This window comes from Myotis lucifugus, unplaced genomic scaffold (genome assembly GCF_000147115.1).
Source record: "Myotis lucifugus unplaced genomic scaffold, Myoluc2.0 scaffold_235, whole genome shotgun sequence".
In the NCBI taxonomy this organism is placed as follows: Eukaryota; Metazoa; Chordata; class Mammalia; order Chiroptera; family Vespertilionidae; genus Myotis; species Myotis lucifugus.
In genome coordinates, this window is record NW_005871283.1 from 950,239 (window position 1) to 977,388 (window position 27,150).

Below are 27,150 nucleotides of genomic sequence, written 5' to 3' on the forward strand. Positions count from 1 at the left end.
TTGACTTCGCCTCCCTTTCTCTCCCCACCCACACTTCTCAACCTGAAGACCAAAAATCTGGCCTTCCCGTAATTTGCTTTGACATTAACTCAGGATATAACACTTCGAGCAAGAGATAAACACCAAGGACAGAAGGTGAGGAAACAAACATTCCCCAGGAGCGTTCACATCAAAGCAACAGATAAGAATGGTGCTGTCATGTACCATTTCTTGCCACATGCCGCCTGGGCTTTCCAGGGAGACAGCGTTGACCTAGATCAGGGTTGCAGACTGGCAGACCTCTGCAGTGCCACCCTCAGATTGGGCAAAAGAGTTTTCTGTTCTAGACCCCCATGTTACAGGAGCTGGCAGTGGTCCTCCTCCTACTATACCCCTTCCCATGGGGCAAGGAGTCCTTAGAACCAGGGGTACATGCCCACCCAAAGCCTCACACACCCAGGACACCAGAAACCCCTGCCCAAGTGGCCCTGAGCTGGCTTCCAGGAACTGTAGCCCTCTTTCTCCTTTTCCGAGGTAGACCAGACCACTGGTATGTGTACCCATGGACCCAAGGGGGTGGCCCAGGGATGGCTGACTATGTGGGAGGGTGTGCATGAACCCCCATCTTGCAGGCTGGTATGTTTACCAATGTAAACATGAGCATGAACCAGGGGAGGGACAAGAAGAAGACAGGCTGAAGTCTGGGGCTATTTCTGTCTGTGCTAATTCTAAATTCAAACCTTGTCTTCCAGGTTGTTATGAAGATACTAGAAGCCCAGTGTATGAAGATACTAGAAGCCCAGTGCATGAAATTTGTGCACGGGTAGGGCTCCTAGGCCTGGCCAGATATCAGGCCTTCCTTCGTTCTGCACCAGGCCCTGGTGGTCAGCACACGTCATAGTGAGCAATCAGACTCCTGGTCTCCCAGTCGAACTCCCGAGGGGACACTTTGCATATTAGCCTTTTATATATATAGATATCTTTCAAGGTAGCAGAAAATAGTATATTTTGTTTAAAATATTTAATACATTTTATAAGCTTCATTTATAATGTGTAAACATTTAGACATATGGTATTTGGCCTTTGTTTGTATTCTTGCCCCAGTTCCTGCAAATTTTAGGGGTAAACCTACTTTACAAATATATTTTGTTTGGTTTGCAGAATGTTTTAGAAATTGGAGGATTTCATGTAGAAATTCTAATTTGGGCTTTTCTTGACAAATGAAAGATATGGTTACCCTGGGACTGGGCCTGAATTCCACATGGCATAGAGGGACAGCTGCCTGCTTTAGACAGATAACTGCTCACTCCTCAGTTTGCCACACTTCCCACCACTCCCAATTGTCCTATGACTAGAGCCTCATGTATTTACAGTGCCTGCCCGGGCCCTGGAGACATTTGAGTGTAAGTCAATGGCCCATCAGCCTGAGGGAGCCATTCCTATCATGAGTAGGAGGCTGGGACAGAACCTCGTTGGTGGGACATCCACGGCCAAAGCTCTGGATGTTGAAATCTATTCATAACTGCCCCTCCAGTCCCCCTGTGTGGAGATGAAATCAGCATTAGCACTTACCCGAGGCTCAGCCTGCTGCTGGCTCTACCAGGCTGATCAGAAAGGAGAAGTCGAACTGCATGGTGTCATTAGAAAGTGGAGAATGAAAGGGGAAGAGAAGTCCTTGCTGAGAGATGGGAACGGCACACGTGAGCCCTGCATTTCTAGTCCTGGCCCTGAATGTCATTCAGAAGATGCTCAGCGTAGGTCATGTGTCTTCTGTGGGGGTTTCTGGGGAAAATCACAGTGCTAGAGCAGGGGTGGGGAGAAAAATCTCTGATTGGAAGCAAGCCTGCCCCAGCTTCCCAAGAGAGGCCAGGCCCTGGCAGAGCAAGCAGGGCCTAAAGACTGTGAAAAACAAACAAAAACAAATTCTTTTCGGTGCATGCAACATCTGAAGTGACCACTGGCTTCTTTGATCTGCATATGAACACAGGGAAAGAGCCCCCTAGAGCATTAGCTACTGAAACCAGGCCCTGGAGGAAATGGATGGGAGAGATGCTGCTGGTCACAGCCCCTCATCACACACCCTAGTCTACACTGAGTCCATTAACGGGGAGAAGGACCCCGTTTACCAAGTTTTGTTGGGAGACCAATGGCTAAAATGCCAGATTCTGCATTGGAAGCAATGCTGATACTCGGGGAAGGTCTTCTGGGCTGCCTCCCACTGGCTCTGAGCCCAGTTCCCCCACATTGGGCATCCGTGGGCATCAGCTACGGGGATGAGGGGCCCAACAGTGGCAATGTGCCCTCAAAGGTCCTTGAATTGGACTCCTCCCATACATAGGCCACAAGCAGGTCAACTTTTCCAGGCCTCTGCAGAGTTTAGTAATAATCACACTAGCCCAGCGATTTTCAACCTCTTTCATCTCATAAACTAATTACTAAAAGTCTGTGGCACAACAAAAAACATATATTTTGCCTATCTGACAAAAAACAAACAAACCCACCAGGTATAGTTTTCATGCATTCACACCAGACGGCTACTGTTGTATTGGCTGTTGTCATTTTTTATTTGATGATCTAAGGGAAAAGAAGTCTGTGCCCCTGACTAAAATAGTCAGGTATTGCATGTTTTGAAAATTCTCATGGCACACCGGTTGAAAATCACTCCACTAGCTTAATGCAGGCATACTTCCATGAGGCAGGGAGACTTGGGTAGGAGAGGGTCTAGAGTTGAGACCTTATCTCAAACCAACCAGAACTGTTGACCCACAGGTTGAGGAGGTTCTGGCACAAGGAACCCGCCCTGCTCCCCAGGGAACCTGCCCTGCTTCCCTCCTTTCCATCTGGTCACTACGTGCCCGACGGCTGCCGGCAGGGAGGCAGCGGACAGTGGCCGTCCCTTTGAAGGACCAAGGGATGAGACAGAGGGTAGCTGCTGAAGGGGCTGAATCAGGTGCCTCTCATGGCCATTCCTGTCGGTTTTGTCCCCAGCTGGCTCAGCAGGGGCTGTGTGTGGGGGCCCTGCCATTGCTCTTGGGCAGGGGTGTGGAGCATGCAGACCAGCGGGCACTCGGCCTGGGGGTTCTCTGAGGAGCTGGGGGACACCGGAGCGGGGGACCGGAGCACACTGGTGTCAGGCTCAGCCAATACTGTGAATCTGAAGTTCTGAAGGCGACCCCGTATTACCCACCAACTGTGCTCAAAGCAGGGGTCTGCGGAGCCTCGTGGACACAGGCCCACATGTGCTCTATCACAGCTCCCGGGGGAGGTCTTCAGCAGGACATGCGGACCTGTCGGCAGGAACGTGCCTGTGACCTAAGCCACATGTTGCCCCATGAGGGCATGAGGAAAGCACTGCCTTATGTGAGGGGTTGCCCTTGTGTTACTAGGAACTGGCGCCATCCTGGCACGCCGCACCGGCAGGGCTGGCTGCTGGACGGAGCTGAGGAAGTGTCGTTGTGTGGGTGGGACGTGGGAGCATCAACCGGAACGATGGTTGTGGTGAATGGCATCTTGTCCTGGTCCTTCTCCATGACTAGAGAATGACCCGCTGACAATCTAGGAAGCGAGGGGCCATGAGGCATGGAAGGGGAGGTCCTGGTGAGGTGCTTTGGGGGGGAAATCAAGAAGATGGCTTGAGGGAGGATTGAAGAGTCTTTGAAAACCCCAGCTCACCAAGTAGATTAACAAACGATGGAAAAGGAGAGATATTAGCAGGGTCTCCAGAGCTTTAAGGGCTCTTAAGGCCAAGAACAAAAAAAGGCCCCAGCCCCATAGAGTTTAAGGTTTCCAGGGAAACGGCCTTGCCAAACGGGTTTCTTTCTAAGACATTTATTTAGAAAAATAACCTTTCCCTGTATCCTCTCTTTCGTGCTGCGGCTTTTGTGAGGTACACCTGGTACAACTCTGGGTTGGGCCTCCCACCCGCATGGGGTCCAGCACGCGCCCAGGGGCTGCCAGCCCGCTGGGAGGCCTCGCCCACTTCTTGCTCAGTCCAGTGTTCAGTCCTTGTCAAGGCCCCTGTCTCCGCCTCTCCAGGTGGAGAGAGGCCTCTGGGGGACGAGGGCCACCTGGCCACAGTCTGTGTGCCCCTCCTGAGGCCTGCGGAGCAGCCAGGGACTGCTCTGCTCTCCCCCACCTCTGGAAAAGCTCAGGGCTGGAAGCGCGGGGAGCTGACGTGAGGCTGGTGGAAGGCGTGGGCGCTGTACACCACCTCCGGGGGCGAGGGCGCGCTGGCCGCCAGCACCGAGCACAGGGGCTCGTGGCTGCTGAGCACTGACGTGAAGTACTTCATCTCCTCTGTGAGCTGCTTGATCTCCTTGCGCAGAGCCGCGTTCTGTTTCTCCAGGTCTTCACTCTCCTGTGAGGGGGAGGGATCAGCATTGGAGATTAATGTCGGGCCAGGCCCCAAGGTCTGAGGGGTGGGGTGGGGTGGGAGCAGGAGGAGCCAGATTAGATTGACAGGCACATCCGTGGAGCAGGGCATCGGGGAATTTGCACATGTGAGCGTGTGCACATGTGCGCATATGTTTGTAGCACTGTATGTGTGTATCTGTATAAGCAGGTGTATATACGTGCATGTGTGTGCACAGATATTAGGTTGAACCACATGAAATTGCTGATAATTGTCTGTTTCGACCTATAAGAATGGCGGTTTCATATGGTTCCTACCAAATAGAGGTGTATGTGTGGATGCGCATGTGCATTTGGGTGTGATGTGCTCCTTTGTGCCTGTATGTACATGGGTCTCTATGAGTGTGCATAGGGGTTGAGAGTGGCAAGTGTATGTCAAAGGAAACCAGCTGGCAGGCCAGAGCCTAAAAAAATGAAAAAGAGTTTATGAGACCATCTGATACTGATTTCACTCTTTTCCATTCTCTGTTATACTATACTAGAGGCCCGGTGCACGAAATTTATGCAAGAGTAGGCCTTCCTTCCCCTGGCTGCTGGCAACGGCTTCCCTCTGGCACCCAGGACCTGGGCTTCCCTCACAGCCCCGGCTTCATCCGGAAGGTCATCCGGAAGGACGTCCGGTCTAATTAGCATATTATGCTTTTATTATATAGGATATTTTCCAAGAGGTCCCAGTATTTGCATTTAGTCTTATGAATGGAATCCCTGGTGAATTGTCTGTGTCACCCAGGTTATTAAATGGTCAATATTCACCAGTGTTTGTTTTTGCTCAGTTCTGCTCACCCAAGAGCCTGTTACACAGCGTTCTGGGTGTGTCCCAAGCCCCTGTGGTTCCTTTTTTCCAGGAACACCTTTCCCCTGTTGCTCAGATGAACCATCAGATACGTGCTGATCAGGAAAACTCAGGGTAAGGAGTGCTGATTACTGATCACATTATTAATTAATCAACAGTGAGACCCTGGAATTAGCACTTGCTGCACAACAATCCCACCTTCAGAAAACTCAGGGGAATTTCATTTCCAATGTGTTTTTTTACGGTTCACAAGCCTTGACTCAGTGAAACAGACCTTTTCCACTAAGCACTGGTGCCCACAGAGGAAGGGGAAATGGCACCGAAGATGCAAATAAATTGTAATTTCAGTTCAAAAAGCAAACTAATATTTGGAGTCGAGCCCCTGTTGTGCTAGTTTTGTGTGATTTAGGTCAGCATTTTCCAACCCTACCATCTCATTAGAATTAATTAGAGGGCTTGTTACAAAGATAGTTTCAGGTGCTTCCTGGAAATCTAGAGGTTTAAACTCAGTGGTTTGGGACTTGAGGTGAATTCTGGGAATCTGAATTTTTTAAAAAGTCACTATTTTTTAAAAAAATGTATTGATTTGAGAGAGAGAAAGAAAGAGAGAGAGAGAGTGAAAGAGAGAAAGACATAGCTTTGTTGTTCTACTTGTTTTTACTACCATTTACTGATTCTTGTATGTGCCCTAACCAGGGGTCAAATCTGCAAATTTGGCGTATTGGGAAGACTCTCCAAACAACTGAGCTAGGAATCTAGAGTTTTTAACAAGTGCCCCACGTCGGTGGTCGGCAAACCGCGGCTCGAGAGCCACATGCGGCTCTTTGGCCCCTTGAGTGTGGCTCTTCCACAAATACCATGTGCGGGCGCGCACATACAGTGCGATTGAAACTTCGTGGCCCATGCGCAGAAGTCGGTTTTCAGCCTGGGCGAGTCTATTTTGAAGAAGTGGCGTTAAAAGAAGTGGGGGGTATCAGTCGGTCGCAGGCGGCTGGGCTGGGCCGGGGGATACTCAGCGAACATACTTCAATCAGATTGAGGACGTTTTTAGCAAAGGCCAGCTTAGGAGTACCCTAATTAAGTTAATAACAATGTACCTACCTATATAGTTTAAGTTTAAAAAATTTGGCTCTCAAAAGAAATTTCAATCGTTGTACTGTTGATATTTGGCTCTGTCGACTAATCAGTTTGCCGACCACTGCCCTAGGTCATTCTAACAATCAAAGTTTGAAAATACTAGTTAAATATGATATTAAATTTGTTTTAATTATTCAAGCACATATTAAGTACCTGTACATAGTACATATGAACTCCAATGTTTGTTGATTGATTGGCTGATGATATCAACTGCTGGACTAGAAGTTAACTCAAAATAATGATGGGCAGTGAGGAGAGGTAAGATAACTTGACACTGAAAGTTTGCCTTAAATAATCCACTTGGAGCATGAGCTGCAGGCTGCTGGACGAGCTAGTTAGGTTGCCAACTGCCCTCACCCTGCACCCGGCACCTGCCATTCATAAAGGGCCAGACGTGATCATGCAGGGCTTCAGCCTGGCATTTCCGGTATGTGGCTCTGAGCTAGAAAATGTGCCTAGGTAAGTACAAAGGAAACCCCCATCTCTAAAACGGGGTGTGTGTGTGGGGGGGTGGGATGCCAAGAGTCAGAGCCACTGGCTGCTGCTTCTGCAAGGTGTGGCTTGATTACCATTTTAGTTGTTTCCGGGCACATCCCAGAGGCAGGGCATCCCCTCTTTACCGAAAGGGAAGATAAAACACTACTTAGAGCCGGAGGGGTTGGGGGTGTTGGTAAGACGGGAACTGGGGGCCTGGAGTGCCGGTCCCTTCCTCTAGCCCTTTTCCTCGCCCCCTCTGAGAGTTTCCACTGGTGACAACACTTACTGTAAATTCTGTGCTCCGAAGAGCCTGGGCAAACCCCGAGGCGGCAGGGAGGGGCAGGGTAGGCGGCGCAGGGACCCACTGCAGCGCTCTGACCTTCTCCCCGCCTAGAGGCAGGCCCAGCTTTCCGGAAGTAACAGCAGGCTCTTCTGAGCTCTGTCTGAACCAGCTCGGCTGAGCTCCCTCCAGCTTTCTCATCTCCCTCTCCCTGCCCCACTGCAGACCCCAGAGCCCGGAGGGGGGGGGGGGGGGGGGGCCTTATTACCCCTCCCTTTTCAACTTCTCCCCCCTTCCTTAAGCCACCAGGCTTCCCGGTTCCTTGGCGATCAAGCTTGTTTCTGCCTCCCCCCCCCCCCAAACCAGCGCTGCCAGCTCAGGGGCCAGGCAGCCAGCCACACACGTACAAGAGGAAGAGTTTGACTTCCCTTGCGGGAGGAAGCGGCTGCTCTGGGGCTTCCTCCCTCCACATCCCCACCTCCCAGTGCCCGGTCCACTCTGACCCTCGCTGGGGCAGTCATGCCCTGGAAAGGGCTCACACAGGAGCATCTGGCAAACAGGGTCATGGGAGTAGCAGTTTACACAGAGGTACAGTGATCGCCTCCCCTACCTTCCCAGTGGGGGCTGGAAACTTAAAACTCAGTGAGGGGGAAGAGGAGAGGAATATTTGGGAGGAAAATTTCCGCTTCTTACATGCATGTCTTCTGCCACGGGGGGGAGGGGTGGGCCTGCATGTGTCCTCCATGGAACCTGCTTTCCACTTTTCCGAATTGATTTAGGCCCTTCAGGCCCCTCACAATAACCCTCCAAGGTGGACATGGAAGGCCCCTATGATTATTACCCCCACTTTACAGAAGAGGTCAACTGAGCCCTGGGACAAGCCTACTCCCCCCTCCCCTCAAAATGACTATGGCAGCAGCTGCTGGGAAAAGGAGCTATAGGATTGACCTCAAGACACGTAGTTTCTAAGAGGTCCATGAGCTTCAAATGAGTGATGGATCCAAAGCCCCATAACCACAAAGGAGCAGCGCAGGACTCCCCACAGCTCGGCCCTGGGCTCTCTCTAGCACACCCAACACATGCTCCCCAGAGGCTGGTGACTCGATTGACTGAACTAAGAAGTCCTTGGCTGCCCTGTGGTCTCCCAAGAGAAAACTGGGTCTGGGTTTGGGTGATCCTTAATCAGCACAGGACAGGATCCCTAAGTAGGTCACACTCTTCCAATCACCGAGCAGGGCATCTGTCTCCTGCCCTGAGCTGGGAGGCAATCTCCTGTCCAGCTCTTCTGCTAGAGGGCTAACTAACTCCAGGCAGCAGTGGGCTCCATCAGTGGTAACTGGGGTCAGGGGTCCTGGATCTTGATCCTGGTTGGGTGACCCTTACTGAGCCCATTGCCTCACTTTGGGATCAGACTGGACCAAAACCATGAGTCTCATCCTTGGCCACACATTGGGATCAGTGGGATCCCCTGGGGAGCTTTAACAGTACTGATGCTTGCTTCTGATTTAATCAGTCTGGGGTGCAGTCTGGGCATTGCATTGTTGAAGCTCCTCAGGGGATTCTAATGTGCACTGAGTGTTAAAACACACAGGATAGAAGATGTCAAAGTCCTCTTCAACTCTCCAATATTTCAGATCCCAAATTGACTACCTGAATGTATCAGCAAACTAGAGCTTCTAATCCCCACTTTTTGAGAAGGGGTGTGTGTGTGTGTGTGTGTGTGTGTGTGTGTATTGGGGACAGAGGTATGAAAACTCAATTTATATTAGAAAGATTAGTAGGAACCAAAGTTTTAAAAGAATAATACAGAGTGACTTAAAAACTAACATTTTTTGAATGATACCATGTGCCAATCACTCTTTTAAGTACCTTTCAGTTATTATGTTTAATCTTTGCAACAACCCAATATGGTAAATAACAATATTATGCAGAAGAAGAAAATCTAAGGTACAGAGAAGTTAAGTAACTTGTTCTAGGTCACACAGCTTATAAGTTGCAGCAACAGTATTTGAATTGAGGCAGTCTGGCTTCAGAGAAGCCCACTATCCTCTCTTGACTTTGAAGTCTGTTTAAATCTTATTGATAATTATCTCCTGTGAGGCCTCAGCCCTGTTGTATTTCCAATTTAATCTTCCCTCTTTTCCTACCTCATGAAAATCCAAATGCTAATGTTCACCATTCACCCTCACCTGTGGGCTTACTTGATGCCACTCCTACCATGAACCACAAGCAGCTTGGGGGTGGCTAAGAAAGAGGCTTCATGGGGGTGTGGGAACATTCTGGGGAATTCCCTACTGGAGGGGCCAAGGAGGGGGTCACTCAAAGAGCTCTTGAATGATGGGGAATCCCCAGGCAGGTCCCTTACCACAGGGAAGCCAGCTGGGACCAAGGCTAAGGACAGGCTCTCGCCCAAAGCTCTGACAGGGACTCTCCAGGCATTCTGAGCAGGGCCTGGGCTCCTTCCTGCCAGCTCTGCTTGAGTGCCTTGACCTTCTCCTTGAATATTCTAATCACAATTTCCAGAAAGGGAAAATAGTCCCTGTGTGTTTCTTCATGAACAGAACATACACTTATTGGTAGGGTGACATTTTAGCTCTCAACCACACTTAAATACGAGAACAGCGTGTGAAGCTTATATCCCTCACACCCAGTTATATGTTCTCTCTCCACCAGTTGCCAACCCCCATCCACCCAATGCACATGCAGGGCAGAACCCCCCATTCCTGGAGAAGTCTGCAAACTGAGAGATGGGACATTACCCCAGCCATCATAGGATCTATGCCTACGCCTCCTACTAGTCCTGGGGAAATTAGCCCTAACTCCTGTTCCTTACCTGAGGAGGAAAGGAGAAGAATCACAAAACCACAGGTCTTTGCACTGAATAATGTGTATGTCTGATTCTGAGAAATCTTCACTTTCATGCCTTAAAGCTGAAGTGCTAAGACCATCAGCACCTGCATCATCACCTGATGCTTAGCCACATCAGCCAGGCCCTCGGGACCCTGTCTGGAGTCCAGTCACCCATTCCTTGGCTTTGAGGACTATGAGTTCATTGACCTCATCTGTGAGAAACACTGTAGGTTGACCCACTCAGCATCTATCCCCAACCCCTTCCCCTTACTTTTCTCTAGAGAGGGTGGGGAAAGAACTCCTCAAATACCCAGCTGCTCTAAACCATGTGACAGATTCTGACCAATGAAATGTAAGCAGGAGTACCTATGGGGCAGAGCATTCCTTCCCAACTAAAGAGGCAAAGCCTCACCAGGACAAAGGCTGCCCTCCCTCCGCACAGATTGATGCCTGGAGGTCCAGCAGCCAGACTGCAGCCTTGAGGACGAGAGTCACACACTGAGGATGGCTGTGCAGACAAGGGAGAGGGAGCTTGGTGCTCTGATGACATCCTCGCACTAGCCCTAGTCTATCCACTTCTGAATGTCTTATTATGAGAGAGAATAAACCGCGACTTAGGTGTGACTCTGTTTGACAGTTTTCTATTATTTGTAACTGACTGCACTCCTGACGGATACCTCCAGTTAGCAAGGTTATCACTAGCAAGCCCAGTCCCGGAAAAACAAACACAACTCATAATTGCCAGCAGTACATAGGTTTGAACTTTGTTTTGCTTTTGTGGGGTTTTGTTTGTTTGTTTGTTAATCCTTACCTGAGGCTATTTTCCCATTGGTTTTAGAGTGAAGGGGGCGGGGGGGGGGGGAGAGAGAGAGAGAGAGAGAGAGAGAGAGAGAGATATGAGAGAGACACATAGATTGGTTGCCTCCCGCAAGCAGTCGAGGTACGTGCCTTTGACAGGAATCAAACCCACGGGCCTGACACTCTACCCACTGAGCCAAACTGGCTAGGGCTGTTTGTTCCTTTAAGCTGCCAGGGTTCTGAGACTGAGCGCTGGGGTTATACGCATATAGTTGCCCCACACTCACTCCTCACATTGTACCACATGCTCCTGACAAAGTTCAAACGTCACTGCTCCCAATTCTCAACCTTGGCTGCACACTGCCATTACCCGAAGAGCTTTAAAAAACCTTCATTCACAAACTTCACCCCCAAAAGATTTCAGTTTCATTGTTCTGAAGTGGGTCTCTGGCATCAATATTTTTAAAAATACTTCCCAGCTGAGCTAAATGAACAAGTAGTTTGAGAATCACATCATTAGCTGATTTGTCTTAAAAATAATGTAAGAATATAAAAAAATATATACAAGGTTGAATTTTATTACATTAATTTTATTATATATATAAATAACCTATAATAATAAAAGCGTAATATGCTAATTAGACCTGATGTCCTTCCAGGGCTGCGAGGGAAGCCCGGTTCCAGGTGCCAGAGGGAAGCCAATGCCAGCAGCCGGGGGAAGGAAGGCCTACTCATGCACAAATTTCGTGCATCGGGTCTTTAGTATAAATATAAAGAACATTAAAAGGGTGGAAGAACATTTCTAAGTAAAAAAAAAAATTTCTGAAAGTCAATGCCTGTTTAAGGCAAAGTGCTTTACTATTACTGTTACATTATATTTAGTGAAAACAATTTCAAATAGCCCACAATAGTTCATTTTTGAGATGGAAAGACAAGAGGTAGGGCATCTCTTAGAATCTCACTAATTACAACATTATCCAACTAGCTCTGAATTATTGAGCTCCATGAGGGCAGGGACTATCATTGTCTTCACTGTTTTGTCCTCAGTGACTAGGACAGTGCCTGGCAACTTGGAATCGGTAATCATTTACCAAAATCTGAGACCTGCAAATGGAGAGTCCACTGAGGAAATTCGTGGTGCCCATGAAACTTCCCAGGAGTGTTTAACCAACCATTGAAGTACTTTCATAGCTCCCACTTTGCAACTCCAGGATAGTTACAAATAAGTGTAAGAGAATCTTTTTGTTTTTTAAAGTCCAAGTCGAACCCCAGCTTAGCAACACGTTTGCTCCCCAAACTAAAGCTATGGGGTGCAAGTAGCAGAATTACACCACCTTAAGAACGCTAGCTCAGTCTTGACTTTCCCCATCTATACCAAAGGCAGGAGACTTGACCAGCTGCAATGAAAAGCCAAATGAAACAGATAGCTTCATCTGATTGATTTGTAAGAAAATGCCAGGCTCTCTGCATTAAGCAAATGAGTAAATACAACTTTTCCCACATGCAAAACAAACATAAAACAACATTATTACTTAGTTTTTGTATTTGCTCTCTCATTTGACTCTTAAACAGCCCAGTGAGGTGCTATCGCTTCCGATTTTGTAGGTCAGACTTATGTTCAGGTATCTTCCCAGCCAGAGTTTGAAGTAGTTTTGTTGACCACTCCTCTGCCCCCAAATCTGGTTCCTGTTTCCTAGAGCGCAATTGCCTTTATTCCTGAGCTCCTCCTCACTCCCTCACGGTCCCCAGTCCCACAAAGCATCTGCCTACCCTTGACTGGCTCCACTCAGTTTGGCCTCAAGGCTCTTCGGAGAGCACCTTTTCCCCAGATCTTCCCAGTCTCCTCTTTGACCCACATTTGATCTCAGATGTCAGGGCCTCAGAAAGGCCATCCCTGATCACTGTCCCCATCCCCATCCCTTAGAGCAGTGGTTCTCAACCTTCTGACCCTTTAAATACAGTTCCTCATGTTGTGACCCCAACCATAAAATTATTTTCGTTGCTACTTCATAACTGTAATGTTGCTACTGTTATGAATCGTCATGTAAATATCTGATATGCAGGATGGTCTTAGGCGACCCCTGTGAAAGGGTCGTTCAACCGCCAAAGGGGTCGCGACCCACAGGTTGAGAACCGCTGCCTTAGAGTCACTGTCACCATTAATTACACTCTTTGATTTCCTTCAAAGCTTCTTCGTGTGATTCGTGTGTTCATCTGTCTGTTTTCCAGTCTGACGTCCAATTGAATGTAAAGTCCATGAAATCAGGGACTCAGTCTGTCCCTGCTGTATTCTCAGTGCTCCTGGCACATAGGAGGCCATCGTGTACTTGTACAGCAGAACGCATCATTTCTGCTGACATTAGCGGTAGTACTGGGAATGTGTATCATTTCCTGGACCACCCTACCTCCTTAGCAATAAGGCATGTTCTTGTGGGGTTGTGAGTTCAATCCCCAGTCAGGGACATACCCAGAAAATATTTTACTTACAGGGTCCTCAGGTTCAGGAGATGACCTTTTAGTGCTAGGACTCTAGTCCCCTCTGCTTGGCCTTGACATTTATGACTACTCTTGAATTTTCCTGAGAACTCCAGGTCTCCCTTCTTGGTTCCTCTAAATCTAGGATGACCAGATGTTTACTGGGACAGTTCCAGTTCGTACTTATTGTCCTGGCATAGTTGTTTCTAGAGCCCCTTTTCACTCTCAAAAGTGTTTCCATTTGGAGGATAAATTATAAGACCTATCAAAACCTGACCCCCAAATTCCAGGTCAATGACATCTTCTCTGTTCTTATCTATTATTTAATCCAGAGTTCACTTCGCTATTTGACCATTTTCTTATGGTTTTAAATAAAAAATATACAGCATAACTACATTAAAGATACTTTTAAAAAATTCTACACGGCCATGATCCTAGTCCTCTAACAAGATTGTTTTCATTTGTGCATGTTGCCATCTTGTCCTTTTTAACAAACATAAAATACCTATTTTTATAAAATCTCAATCATAGTACAGAGACCATAGGTATTTTCCTTCCTGCCATAATTTTGTTAGAATCACCACAATTATTATTTTTAATGTCTGTATCATCAAACGGATGATCCACAATTTACTTAAGATGGTCTATTAATGTCAGGCATTTGGTCCTATCAAAATGTTGCTATCATGAGTCACGCTGCAGTGGACATCTTGATCCGCACTAGTTTTTGTTTGTTTGTTCAAATATTTCCTAAAGTCCTAGGAGTGGGATTACTGCGGCATAGGGCACAGCCAGGCTTCCAGTTCCTGGTAAGTTACTGAGCAAGCTGTATTACTGAAAAAGGGTAACGGAAGATGTGCAACATCACCAGCAGTGAATGCATACATCCATTTCCTTACAACCTAATTTTAAATATTTTATTTGACCAACTAGCCTTTGAAAATTTCTTAATAATGTTACAAGTGCCTAACTGGTTTGGCTCAGTGGATAGAGCGTTGGCCTGAGGACTGAAGGGTCCCGGGTTCGGTTCCGGTCAAGGGCATGTACCTTGGTTGCGGGCACATCCCCAGTAGGGGGTGTGCAGGAGGCAGCTGATTGATGTTTCTCTCTCATCGATGTTTCTAACTCTCTATCCCTCTCCCTTCCTCTCTGTAAAAAAATCAATAAAATGTATTAAAAAAAATAATGTTACAAGTTATTGATTACTACAGAGGAAGAACTTGCTATGTGTCTGTTTGGTACAGCAGCAATTTTGCCCTTTAAGGGACATTTGGGGGTGTTTGGAAATATTTTTGATTGTCACAACTGGGGCTGAGGGGGTGCTACTAACATCTAGTGGATAGAATTTACACGTTACAATGCATAGGACCTCCCCCCCACCCCCACCCCCACACAACAAAAACTTATCTGACTCAAACTGTCAATAGTGTCAAGGTTGAGAAACCCTTCGTGTGTGTCATTTTCAAAATCAGAATAGAAAATAGGGTTATTTTCATTTTGGTAGGGAAAATGTTACATAAGCTTTTATGTTCATAGCTTCTGTCCACGAATCTATTGGAGTCTTGATGTTTTCCTTAAAAAGGATGTTCTTTCTACAGCATAAACATTAAATTTGCATTTATTTCATTTCTACAGCATAAACATTAAATTTGCATTTATTTCATTTCCCCAATGTGTCATTGTCCTTTTAATCTTGGGTTACAACTTTAAGACCTTTTAAAATAAAGGAACACAAACATCAGGCCCTCTCAATCTTAGACTCTCCCTTTCTGGTCTCTTGCTGTATGCGTGCGTTCTGTTGTGGAAGAGTCTCTAGGGAATTCAGACATACTGCCTAATTCTTGGTTTACTCTTTGCAAAAGGACACGTGAGAGCAACACCATCTGCATAACAAAGTCCTGTTTAGCAATATGGCACAAAACAAAGCTTGTGGTGGGGCCCTGGCCAGGTAGCTCAGTTGGTTAGCGCATCATGCCCATGTGCCAAGGTTGTGGGTTCAATCCCCAGTTAGGGCACATGTAAGAAGCCACCAATAAATACAAGAATAAGTGGAACAACAAATGGGTGTTTCTCTCTTTCAAATCAATAAATAATTTTATTTTATTTTATTTAAAATATATTTTATTGATTTTTCACAGAGAGGAAGGGAGAGAGATAGAGAGAGTTAGAAACATCGATGAGAGAGAAACATCGATCAGCTGCCTCCTGCACACCCCCTACATGGGGATGTGCCTGCAACCAAGATACATGCCCTTGACCGGAATCGAACCCGAGACCTCTCAGTCCGCAGGCTGACGCTCTATCCACTGAGCCAAACCGGTTTCGGCATAAATCAATAAATAATTTTAAAAAATTTTAAGCTAATGGTGAAAAGTCAAGAAGTTTGGGATCTTGGTTGCCCTAGAGAAAGAGATCAGTGTCCTCGTTGGTAACACAGTAGGTTGGCCTAATGCATCTCCTTTTAAATCTTCGATTCTATAAACAAGGGGATCTGACAGTCATTATTGTTACTCCCTCGGTAAGCTACCATGTGGACCCCCGACAGGACTCTCTACAGATAACCCACCATCTGAAGGGGACTTTGTCCTGTGGAATCAATCTATGCTTCCTAGGAAGCAGGGGGCCAGACCGAGTCCTACCAAGAAGACTAAGAAAACCCCCAAGCTGCTCAGGCTGGGCTCTTTGGCAAGACTCTCCCATTCTTTTTAAGAGAAAGAAGGCTGGGTGCTGCTGAGGACAGCTTCACAAAGAAAAGAGTCTAATTTTTTAATCTGATTAAAGATGGTATACATTCATGATAATAAAAAAACAACAGAAAAGTACTAGGAGTAAAGTAAGCTACTCCCTGTGAGCCTTTTGGAGAGTACCCTCCCAGACACCTCTGTATGCACACATGACCCCAGCCCACACATTTTACACGAACAAGACTGTGCTCCGTATCCTCTTTGTCACTTACTTTCTTTCACTTGGTCTATGTCATGGTGATCTTTCTGTGTTGATAAATACAATCTTCACAGTCATTTTTAAAGCCAGCACGAATGATAGTGGATGAGTGTATCATAATATGCATAATCCCCTATTGTTGGGCATCTGCCCAATTCTATAATATTGATATAATATTTACTTTTCACAAATAATGGTGAATTGAGCTTCTTTGTGCAACATTTTTTCTTCAAACTCTTGTAAAGTGAAATTGCTGCTCCAAAGGGTAGTCACAGATAGGATGTTATTATTCATCCTTACACAGCTTTTTAAAAAATATTGTTTCAGTGGAGATATTGATATATTTCATAGAGACATCTTTACTTTTTTGACCAGGCCTAATGATGGAGGAGAAAAGTGAAATTTTGGAGGATGTTGCTTAAAGAACAAAAAATAAATTCAGGAAGAGATTCAAGGAGGATATAGGCTATGGAAGATGACTCTTATTTATGAGAGTCTGAAGAAAGAGGCAATATCGCTTAGTGGTTAAGAAGACGGACTTTGAAGTGAGACAGATCTAGTTACAAGCTCTATGAACTTGGACAAGTTACTTAACCTAGGGCTTGCAAAGTAAAGTTTTTGTACAGATTAAATGAGGTACAGCAGGTAGTGCATGTAACACACAGTGCCTGGTACACAGTCATGTGTTCAATTAATATGTTTTTGATAAAAAATTCATAGCAATAGAAGCCAAGAGAAATGTCTCTTTTCTACAGATGGTTCACTGATTTTACACTGAATTTTTTAGGGTGGAACTAGTCAGAACATTGCTTCTTTGTGGTTTTGGTTATTGTTGTTTTATTTTTATAGCTTCTCAATGCCAATAAAGCTATGGAATGCTTTCTAAGAGAGAGCAAAAGAGCTCTGTGAGTGAAAAGGGACTGTGGCAGACTTGTCTTTCAGGCCTCTCCAGAAGACCAAGAACAATAGTGTTATTCTGAGGAGGACTGGGAAGTTAACATCTTTGCTGAGCTTCTTTTCCTCCGTTACTCAGATTTCTCCCAGTTATAAATACCTTATTTCTCATAGCATCAGCTTAAAGCTTGATTTCATGCATAATTTACACTCGTGATGTTTGCTAGATACGGCATTAAAGATCTGCTCTGGAACCTGTAAACCTTCCTCTTTTATTAAACTAGTGCGAGACTCCTTCAGGAGCCGGCCCCTGGCAAGCACCTGTCCTGCCCCTATCAAAGGGAGTACCTAAAGTTTCAGCTTTCAGATTTGGCCCCGTTCCTCTACCTTGCTTCCAATTCCACCCTCAAGGCCAGATCTGACTTGCCAACAGCACAGCTCTGAGCTCTTATTCCTGTCTGCCCACCATCTCCTCTACTTTTAGCCTTTTCGTGAACAAAGCTTCTCAATTGGCCTCAACTCTCTTTCCCACTGACTCAGAATCCTTCCTCCTGCAAGGCACCCGAGAGCCACTACAATGAGCCAGGATGGCCACACAAATGAAACCAATTTGCCACCCCTTATATGGCTTGTCTAGTCCTGTAGACATTAGGATTCTTCATTATAAATCTTAACTGATGGTTCTCCCAAAGGACTGAGATATTTGTGGATGTACAAAGGATAAAATGTCACAGTGGAAGACTATTCAGTGTCTACAGTCAAAATTTGAAAAGAAATCATCCTAATGCGTATGTCGTAATGATCAATGTTGAGAATTTAAATATCTATATTACAAAAATAAAAACAGATTATAAAAACATCCAAAGTATATTAAAAAAGGTAAAAAATGCAAGGTATTTCTCTTCTGCTTTAGACTTTCCATCCTACTTTTCAGAAGTAAATACCATTAAGTTATTTGAAAAATGTTAAGTTTACACATATACATACGCACAGATAAATTTTTGTTTTTATTAGAAACACGCATGGGCGCAAACTATGTGCCATGTTCACACCTTTTTCACTTAAGAGTATAGAAGTTTGATAATCTTTTCAGATTAGCACATACAGATGTAACCTGTTCTTTTAACAATCCCATGGTATTTCACTGAACGAGCAAATTATAGTTTAATTAGTCCCTTTCTGCTGGGATTTGGCTTGTTTCCAGTCTTTGCTCTGACTAACAATGCAGCAATGATGATCTTTACATGTACATAATTGTGTAATCTGTGGGTCTGTTTATAAATAGACTCCGATATGTAAAATTGCCAAGTAACAGGGTGTGCACTTATAAATTGGATGGACATGGTCAAATGCCCTCTACTGGAGTTGTGCCGACTTATACCCCTATAGTAATGTGTGGTGGTACCTGCTTCTCTAATGCCTTGGCAACGTCGCGTATTAGTAGCATTTTCGTCTTTGCCAATCTGGCAGGCGACTTTCATATTGCTTTACTTGTCATTTCACTAACTATATGAAAAGAAGCATCTTTTCCATATTTATTTGCCATTTATTTCTTTCTTCCTGTAAAATGCCTATTCATAATCATCGCTCATTTTTTTTCTTTGGGTTGTCAATCATTTTATTATTCAGAAGAGCTCTCACATATTAACTAAATATGCCCTTTTTTGGTCATATGTGTTGCAGTTGTTTTTCCCAGTCTACCATTTGCCTTTGATCTTGCACATAGTAGCTTAAGCTGTATAGAAAATTTCACTTTTATGTATAAAGGTGATGTCTAGCAATATTTCCCTTTATGGCTTCAAGGTTTTGTGTTTTATGTGGAAAAATTCCATTCCAAGATACATTTTTTAATGCTCATTTCCCCCAAATTTCTTTTCTTTCTTTCTTTTTTAAACATTTATTCTATATGTAAGTTGTATAAGAAATAAAGACCAGGGGGAAAGGAGACATATTTAAAACTTTAGACAATTAAAAAAAAGAAATAAAGAAGCTAGCTTCCGCACCCGCCCCCCCACCCCCCCCAAAAAATGGCTAGCCAGTTGTCCCGATTCTATTTATTGAATAATTGCTTTCACTCACTGGTCTGAAATGCCATCCTACTCATTTTGCATTTGAACTTGTGTCTTAGGAATTGACAGATGTGATTGGGTCTTAAATTTGAATTTGTTTAAGGTTTATTTCTGTATTCTATTCTATCCAATATTCTTTTTCATATTGTTTTTATTTCTACCTTTGTAATTCCCTTTAATATCTTATTAAGGTAATCTTTTCTAGTTGCCCTCCTTCTTCAGAATTTTTCTGGAAATTCTCACATGGTAATTTTTCTCTGGGAACTTAGAATAGCTAATCTAGTTCTCCTCCAAATTCCAGAAAGTCCTATTGGGCTTTTACTGGGATCACATTAAATTAAATTTTAGATTAATTTAACAAAATTGCTATCCTTATATAAGGTATACCTTTCCACTTATTTTGAGTGTTTTTAAGTCACTTAGAATAATTTTATAGATCTTAAAGATTAAGTTCTGCATATTTTTTGTTAAACTTATTCCTTCCTTCAATTTGCTGTTGTTGGTATTATAAATGGGATATTGTCTCCAATTAAATTTTCTAATTGGTCATGGTTTACATATAGAAAAGTTATTACCTTTGTGTTAACTTTGGAAGCTGACTGGATTCTCTTATCATTTTTAAGTTTTTCAGCTGATTATTTTGGGTCCACTTATTAGCTACTGATATCTTTTGAAAATGAACTGGTCAAAATATGTCCTTCTCATTTTAATTAATGTCTGTACTAAACCTAATGAACTCTATAGTTGTCTGTGGGAGAAGAGGAATTTAGTGTGATGGGTGCTGTGTGAGACACCCAACCAGAAGAAAGTTAAAACAGAATGTGGAGCCCTAGCTGGTTTGGTTCAGTGGATAGAGCATCAGCCTGTGGACTGAGGGTCCCAGGTTTGATCCCGGTCAAGGGCACATGCCCAGGTTGTGGGCTCGATCCCCAGTAGGGGGCGTGCGGGAGGCAGCTGATCAATGATTCTCTCTCATCATTGATGTTTCTATCTCTCCCTCTCCCTTCCTCTCCAAAATCAATAAAAAAATATTTTTAAAAAGAGAATATGGACTCTATTGATATTATGAGAAGAAGTACTTGATCAAGTTTATGTGAGGGATAGTCAACGCTGGATGTTGTAACATTTGCATGAGATTAAATACAATCATCAAAAGAGGGTCTTTCCCTACTGTGTTATTTTAAAGGCAATTAATATACAGTGTCTTGTTCTTAACCACGATAGATAGACATGGAAAATGTTAAGTAATAAGTACCCCCCAATTTCACAGGAAAAACAAGACAATTCTTTTGGTAGTTTAAAGATAGATAGTCGTGGTAATGTTGAAATTGAGAAGATGGCATTATCCTAGTATCTATGAGCCTCGCACACTAACACAAATATGGTCCTTATGTGATGCTGCACTCACAGTAGTTTCTAAACCCTGGTCTTGAAAGTGTTGATAGATGAGTCCCATGACTATGTCAGAGGGCCAGAGAACAGTTTCAGAACCTCAGCATGTGGAGCCAAGCATGAGAAGGAGTCCAGGGCAAACCAAGCACTCAACCCTAAGGATGTTGGTGATAATCAGAAGATTTTCTACCTGAATAACAAACATAAGAGGCTAATGGATGGAGAAGATGGGTAATTACCACCTGAGAGGAAATAAACATTGAGACCAGAGCCAAACTCTCCGTTTGATGGTGGCAGATTTATATGTGGTGGCCAAAAGCTTCTACCTGAAGTCAAAAAACATCAGTTGCATTGGCTGCAAACCAAGCTTGCTGTGTAAAACTCTGATGTGACCTACTCATTGGGCAAAAAGTGAAGGTGAAATCTGTGGTGCTCAAAAGAAAGGAGTGGGGAGGAGTTTGTGTCTAGGTGTGGAGAAGATGGGAACATTCTAGAGACTGAGGCTGGGGTGGGGGGTGTTAATGTTAACTCCAAACCCCAGAGATTATCCTAATCTAGTCATGGCTAGTATAATCAGATGGGCTAAATCTTTTGGTTCTAACTCTTATAGAGTGAGAGAACTGAGTCAGCGTTGCCACAGCAAAGAAATAAACATAGCACCCTCACTGATATATCCCCAGTGGGTTGAATGTACAAGGAGACAATGGTGCAGCTGAAGATTGGAAGACTCCTTTGTTCATGCTAAGTGAGCAGGCATGAGTTTGGAACCATTTCCGGGGCGGGGGAGTGTTGTAGAGGAGTCTGAAGCATCAAAAGTGTGTCTGAACGTTCCAGCCTTAAAGACATCTTTCTGTGAAATTCTGTGATCTATAGATATTACATATTTTATTATAAGAAGCAAAATAAATAATCATAACTAACTATATAAATATATAAAATATATAAGTATGATGATTTATTTTGTTTCTTATAATAACTATTATTAATATTACTCTTATTATACTTAAATTTTTTGAATATTTGTTATATGCCAGGCACCGTGTTGAACTCTATAGGTACTATCTCTATAAGGTGGTAACTGTCATCTCCCATTTTAATCGGAGGGAGGGGAAGAGCATCTCTAAGGTTGCTCACACAGACTGCAAGCAATGGGGCTGAGATTCAAACCCTGTCCTTTCGACTGCGGAGCTGCTGAGCTATACTTAGTCTCTATATTTAAAAAAGTTGCAAACTTAGAAAGTTTATAGCAGTTTTCCAGTCTCAGGACATTGTCTACTTGCACAAAATGGAAGGTTTTATCCTTTCTGACTTTTCTCTTCCTTTCTTTCTTTCTTTCTTTCTTTCTTTCTTTCTTTCTTTCTTTCTTTCTTTCTTTCTTTCTTTCTTTTTTGTTTTGTTGGCTTGCTCTAAAGAATATTGAATTAGAATCAGACTCTGATAGAGACATAGTGAGTGATCATAGATTTTCAAGTTTAAAATAGTAAACTGGAATATTGTGAGACCCTAAGGCTTCCAGGGTCCTCAAACTACGGCCCGCGGGCCACATGCAAATACAAATATTGTATTTGTTCCCGTTTTGTTTTTTTACTTCAAAATAAGATATGTGCGGTGTGCATAGGAATGTGTTCATAGTTTTTTTTTAAAACTATAGTCCGGCCCTCCAACGGTCTGAGGGACAGTGAACTGGCCCCCTGTTTTAAAAGTTTGAGGACCCCTGCCCTAAGCCATAATGAAATCATGGAGAACATATCAGTAGCAGGATCAACAACTTAATATTTAGACTGCTGATCACAGTTATCAAAGAGAGGAACAGACTTGCTGTTCATTCATTCTTTTTCTTTGTTGTTCAATTCAACAAATATTTATGAACTTCAAACTATGTTAGTATGCAAAGGAAGATATGCTGATTACATTTCCAATAAAACACAAGCATCCCATCAGAGATGTTGGTGCAGCCTGCTCTCTGCTTCCTCACAAAGCTTAACAATCTTTTCTCTAAAACTGCATCTTGCTTTTTCTTTTTTATAAATTTACTTTTCAATTACAGTTGAGAAATAATACATATTTATTTCAGGTGTACAGCATAGTGATTAGACATTTATATACCTTGCAAATTGATCACCCCGATCAAGTCTAAAACCCGTCTGACACCACACATAAACATCTTACTTTTTCTTGATAAAATGGAATCAGCTATTCTAACTGGCTGATTTCCATTGCTAATCTTTCAAATAAACACAAGCATATTCGTTTTTGGTGCCAAATGCCCTTTTACCATTGAAATGAGTTGCAAGGATGCTGGAGGTTTGGGGATGGTTCAGGAGGCAGGGCAGAAAGGCAGAGTTGCTAGAGAAAGTGGAGTAAATGGAAGAGGAAGGAGCCAGTGAAGTAAGAGTTAGTTGGACAAGGACCAAATTAAGGGGCAGAGAGAAGAGAGACCAGGTGATAAGGTATGGCAGACAAGGAGGGAGTATTGCTGACAAAGCACACAGCCAGAATCTAGAGACACCAACTGGGGTCTTGGGCTGCCGGTGGAATTGCCATTCAGCATTGATCAGGGCCCCTGCTCAAGCCAGGGGTCAGGGCCTACTCTAGAAAACTTGAGACTAGAAGCAACTCAGTCAATATGGTGACCATCCCAAGTTAGTGCACTAGAAACCACATATTCCACAGACCCCCTTGGGATATGATTAAAGAGAGAAGTTTCCAAATAAAACCTTGATGTTCAGAAAAAAAGAAGTAACGTGCAGTACCCTATGGGCCTCCTTGCCTCAAGTGCAGGGTGGCTGTCCAACTGGGCTCCCAGGGGATGGGACTATATGAGACCCTAGCGCTGTGGGATGTTGGGCTTCCTTAAAGCTCTCCACAACCTCTAAGTTCCTCCCAGAGACAGTCCTCCCTTCTGCTCTCTAGGCTCATGAGGGATGGAGCTTTCTCTGGCTACTCCATCCCTTAGGTGATTCTGCCTTCCTTTCAGCCTCTGTGCTTCCCATGCTCAACTCATTTACCCCTCATTGCTCCTCAGGGGTCAGCAAGAAGGGGCCTCTTTCTCTTTCAGCCTCTGGCTCATTCCCTGCCAGAATCTTCTCAATACACTCAAAGGAGAGCCTCCTCTCCCACCTCACCCCACAGCCCTCACCCTTCTTCTTACTCCCTCTACATCCACTTCCCCACGCAGGCTGATTCAGAGCTGTGGTCTAAGCATCCATGGGTATAAGGGAGCAAAGTCTAAGGCTCAAGAGGATGAAGAAAGGTCTGAGCACTCACCAAGTGCAGGGTGTCAGCTTTCTGTGTCTGCCTCTGCCGGCTCTTCTGGGCAGCAATGCGATTTTTCTCCCTCCTCTGAACTTTCCGCACATCGTCAGATGAGTCCTGGGAAGCAGATATGATGAGAATTAGGCACATCTTGCTTCTCTCTTCTGAGTTAACGCAGGCTTTCCTGCTGTTTGATATCCATCCATCCATCCTTCCATTTCTTCATTGTTTCATTTGCCCATCCACCCCCTGTTTACCAAAAGGCCAAATACAAAAGGGAACTCTTCCCCACCCTCTGTTATGCTCCCTTAGGTCTCTATAATTTTTTTTGGCCAAAAGTTACAGGAAGAGGGCAAAGACCTTGAGGCCTCAATAGAGCTGTATTTGGAAAAGATGGTTAAGGCGATGAAGTGTGTTTTATCACCTCTCCCCCTCTTCAGGGCTGCTCCACCCTTAGTCTCTCACTTTTTGGCTCAGAACTTTCTTGTTGTTTCTTTTCAAAACTTTTTGAGCACCTACTATGTGCCAGCTTCTGTACAAGTGGCTTGTACCCCATTAAAGAGAGAATGTGCCTTCTGCTGCATTCCTGGGCTGAGGTTCCCATCCCAGATCTGTCTCTCCTTTCCCTGCATTTCCTTTCATTATGCACAGTGACCTTGACATTCCCCATGACCCTGAGCTCAAGAGGTCAAGACTGGCTTTGATGGTGAAGATTACCTGGCCGTGGCAGGTAGTGAGTGGACACTTACGAAGACAAGGGGACCTTGGGTGTTCTCTCAGTACATCCCACAGATGGGCATGTCCTCTGCTTGGGCAGAGAGGTTAGCTCCAGCACCACCCAGATGCTGCAGGAGTCTGAGTGAAACCTTTCTGCAAGTCCCCCCAGTCTAGAGGTGTGCCGTTCCTAGGGCAAGACTCTGTGCTCACCAAGCATATGTCTCACTAACTTGCCCAACGCTTCCAGCCATTGCAGTAGGAGGGCATTGGGTTAGATAGGAAGGAAGTGCTCTTCCTCTAAGGGGGATGGGGACCAGGTTACCATGGGAGCCATGAGTAATTTCCTTCCTAAGAAGAGTACAGACTTCCAGGCAATCTGAGCCACCCTCTGGGGCAGAGGGCTGGATTGTTTGCCCTCTAGAGGTCTCTGCTAGGACTCCTCCCAACCCGCTCCTCTCCTGTTAATGCATGACCAATGTTACATTACTTCTATTTTGGCAGCAGCATTTTGAAAGCCCTCTTGGATATCTGTGCTAAGAAAAGAATGGAAGACATTTTAATCCAATGATGTACTGGAAGAGAAAGAAGCCTTCCTATAGAGAAGGATGTCAAGACATGTGGTCAAGAGAACACCCCAGAAACTGTGAAGCAGGCAGGGTACCCCATTTTTGGCAACCCCCAAGCTGGAAACTTTGGACTGAGAAGTCACTATCTAGACTCCAAACGCCCCAGAATCTCTACCTCAATCTCTCTGGTTTCCCTGGAGCTGAGTTGAGCTGCTAGGATATGTCTCCAAGTCTCCAGTCACCTCCTGATTTATTTCCTTCCTCCTGTCCAGAAGCCACAGGGGAGGGAGGTATTGGCCGCAGCCAGCATCCCTCTGCTGGCTGTGCTAGTGACAGGGGCAGTGCCCCAGGAGATGAGATAGAAGATAGAGCCTTCCGAGCTGCCCGGGTTCCCCTTCCTCCTAACTTGTTTTTTTTTTCTCCTTTTCTCTCCCTGACCCCTTTCTCTCTTGCCCTGATGGCTGTCTCCTGGGACATCACGTCTCTAGCCTTTGGGTCGTGCCTGCCAGCAGCCCATTCTGAGGCTCCTCCTCTTGTGATTTACTGCCTTGGAGAACGTAGAGCCTTTCCTGTGAGAGACCAGAGTTCTTTGATGTTCATTCTCCTCTGGGCTTCCTAGAAAGCTTCACGGGGTGGGCATCCAGGTGAGGCGGAGGCCATGGGCGCCATTGGAGGACGAGGAGGGCAGGGGGCTTGGGCAGAATGGGCAGAAGGAGTAGGGTCTCTGCCAACAGGCTCCGCTTGATGGCAAATACCATGTCTCAAGTCTAACAGACTGCTCCTGCCCCCAGCCAGTCCCTCGCTCCTCAGCAACCTGGGCAGGACAAGGAAGGCTGTCCCTCTTTGTGTCCCCCCAGGAGGATCAGACGGGAGAAGGGAGGAAAGGGGGACGCTACCTGTTTGCCAGGAGGGGGAGAGCGGCTGAAGCTGGAGTCGCTGCTGTCGGAGCTGTGAGGCATGGCTGCAGTCTTCTGGGTTCTCCTCGCAGCCCCAGACGCCGCTGGGCTCTCTTGTCACCAGCTGGCTTCCCTTCCTGACTGTTCCCAGGCCACCAGGCCGCCAGCCCACCCCCTCGGCAGGTCCCTCCTCTGCCCGCCCTGCAGCCACCTCTGACCCCTGTGTCCTCCTCACTCTGGGGTGCAGAGGCACTGCTCCCCACAGGGACATGTCGTTCGCTGTGGGGCTCTCACGCTCTCTCTTGTGGTTTCTGGTAACTCACGCTGGAAGTCACATGGGCGGAAACTTAAGTTAGAAGTTAATTTAAGATAAAGTATGTATCTGGGAAAAGACCCACAGAATTATAGAAAAAATATACACAAAACCCCAGATACCTTCCGACAGTTTGAAGCTCTCTTTAATTGATGAAGATAAAAGAGAAAAACACCCGGGAGGGAAAAACCCCAGCCAGAATTAGCAAGTCCGGCTACTGTCAACATGGGCAGAAAGGAGAGTAGAGAGCAGGGAAGGAGTTTCCATTGTCACCAGACTTGATTTTTAAACCAAAATAAAACAGAGAGACTGGGATTTCTTTCTGGGTTTTGCCTGAAAGCAGCTGCCCACCTGTCCTCGCGGCTCTTGCAGTTCAGCCAGCCTTGGGGGGTGGGGGCGGGGGATGGGGTGGGCTGGGGATGAAAAGGCCCCAGGACACAGTTCTTTCCTGACTATCAAACAGAAGAAGCCACGGTCCATCTGAAGCCCCCGGGGAGGCATCGCCTACGCCTCTTGGCAGGGTGTTCTCTTTTAGGGAGAAGGTGCCTCTCAGTTGAGGATCTTTCAAGAGCTCAAACTTAATGATTCAAGAAATTCACTAGAGCCCTGGCTGGTTTGGCTCAGTGGATAGAGCGTCCGCCTGCGGACTGAAGGGTCCCGGGTTCGATTCCGGTCAAGGGCACATGCCCAGGTTGTGGGCTCGATCCCCAGTAGGGGGCGTTCGGGAGGCAGCTGATCAATGATTCTCTCTTGTGATTGGTGTTTCTATCTCTCCCTCTCCCTCCCTCTCTGAAACCAATAAAAATGTACTTAAAAAGAAAGAAAGAAATTTACTAGGTCAGAGCCCAGAATGAAAAAACAGCAAAAAATAAAAAATAAAATAAAATGAGCATTATGCTTGGAGTC

The 27,150-nt window shown here is 45.3% G+C and overlaps 1 protein-coding gene across 1 annotated transcript; it reads right to left on the reverse strand.

The window, feature by feature from the left end:
- Positions 1–3,830: 3,830 nt before the first annotated feature.
- On the reverse strand, positions 3,831–26,173 carry BATF (basic leucine zipper ATF-like transcription factor). Its single transcript, XM_006098421.3, has 3 exons — positions 25,932–26,173; positions 23,765–23,869; positions 3,831–4,336 (listed from the first exon to the last, which is right to left on the reverse strand). Exons 1-3 carry the CDS (start codon positions 25,992–25,994, stop codon positions 4,127–4,129), a joined length of 378 nt encoding a protein of 125 aa, XP_006098483.1. The 5' UTR covers positions 25,995–26,173; the 3' UTR covers positions 3,831–4,126.
- Positions 26,174–27,150: the final 977 nt, after the last annotated feature.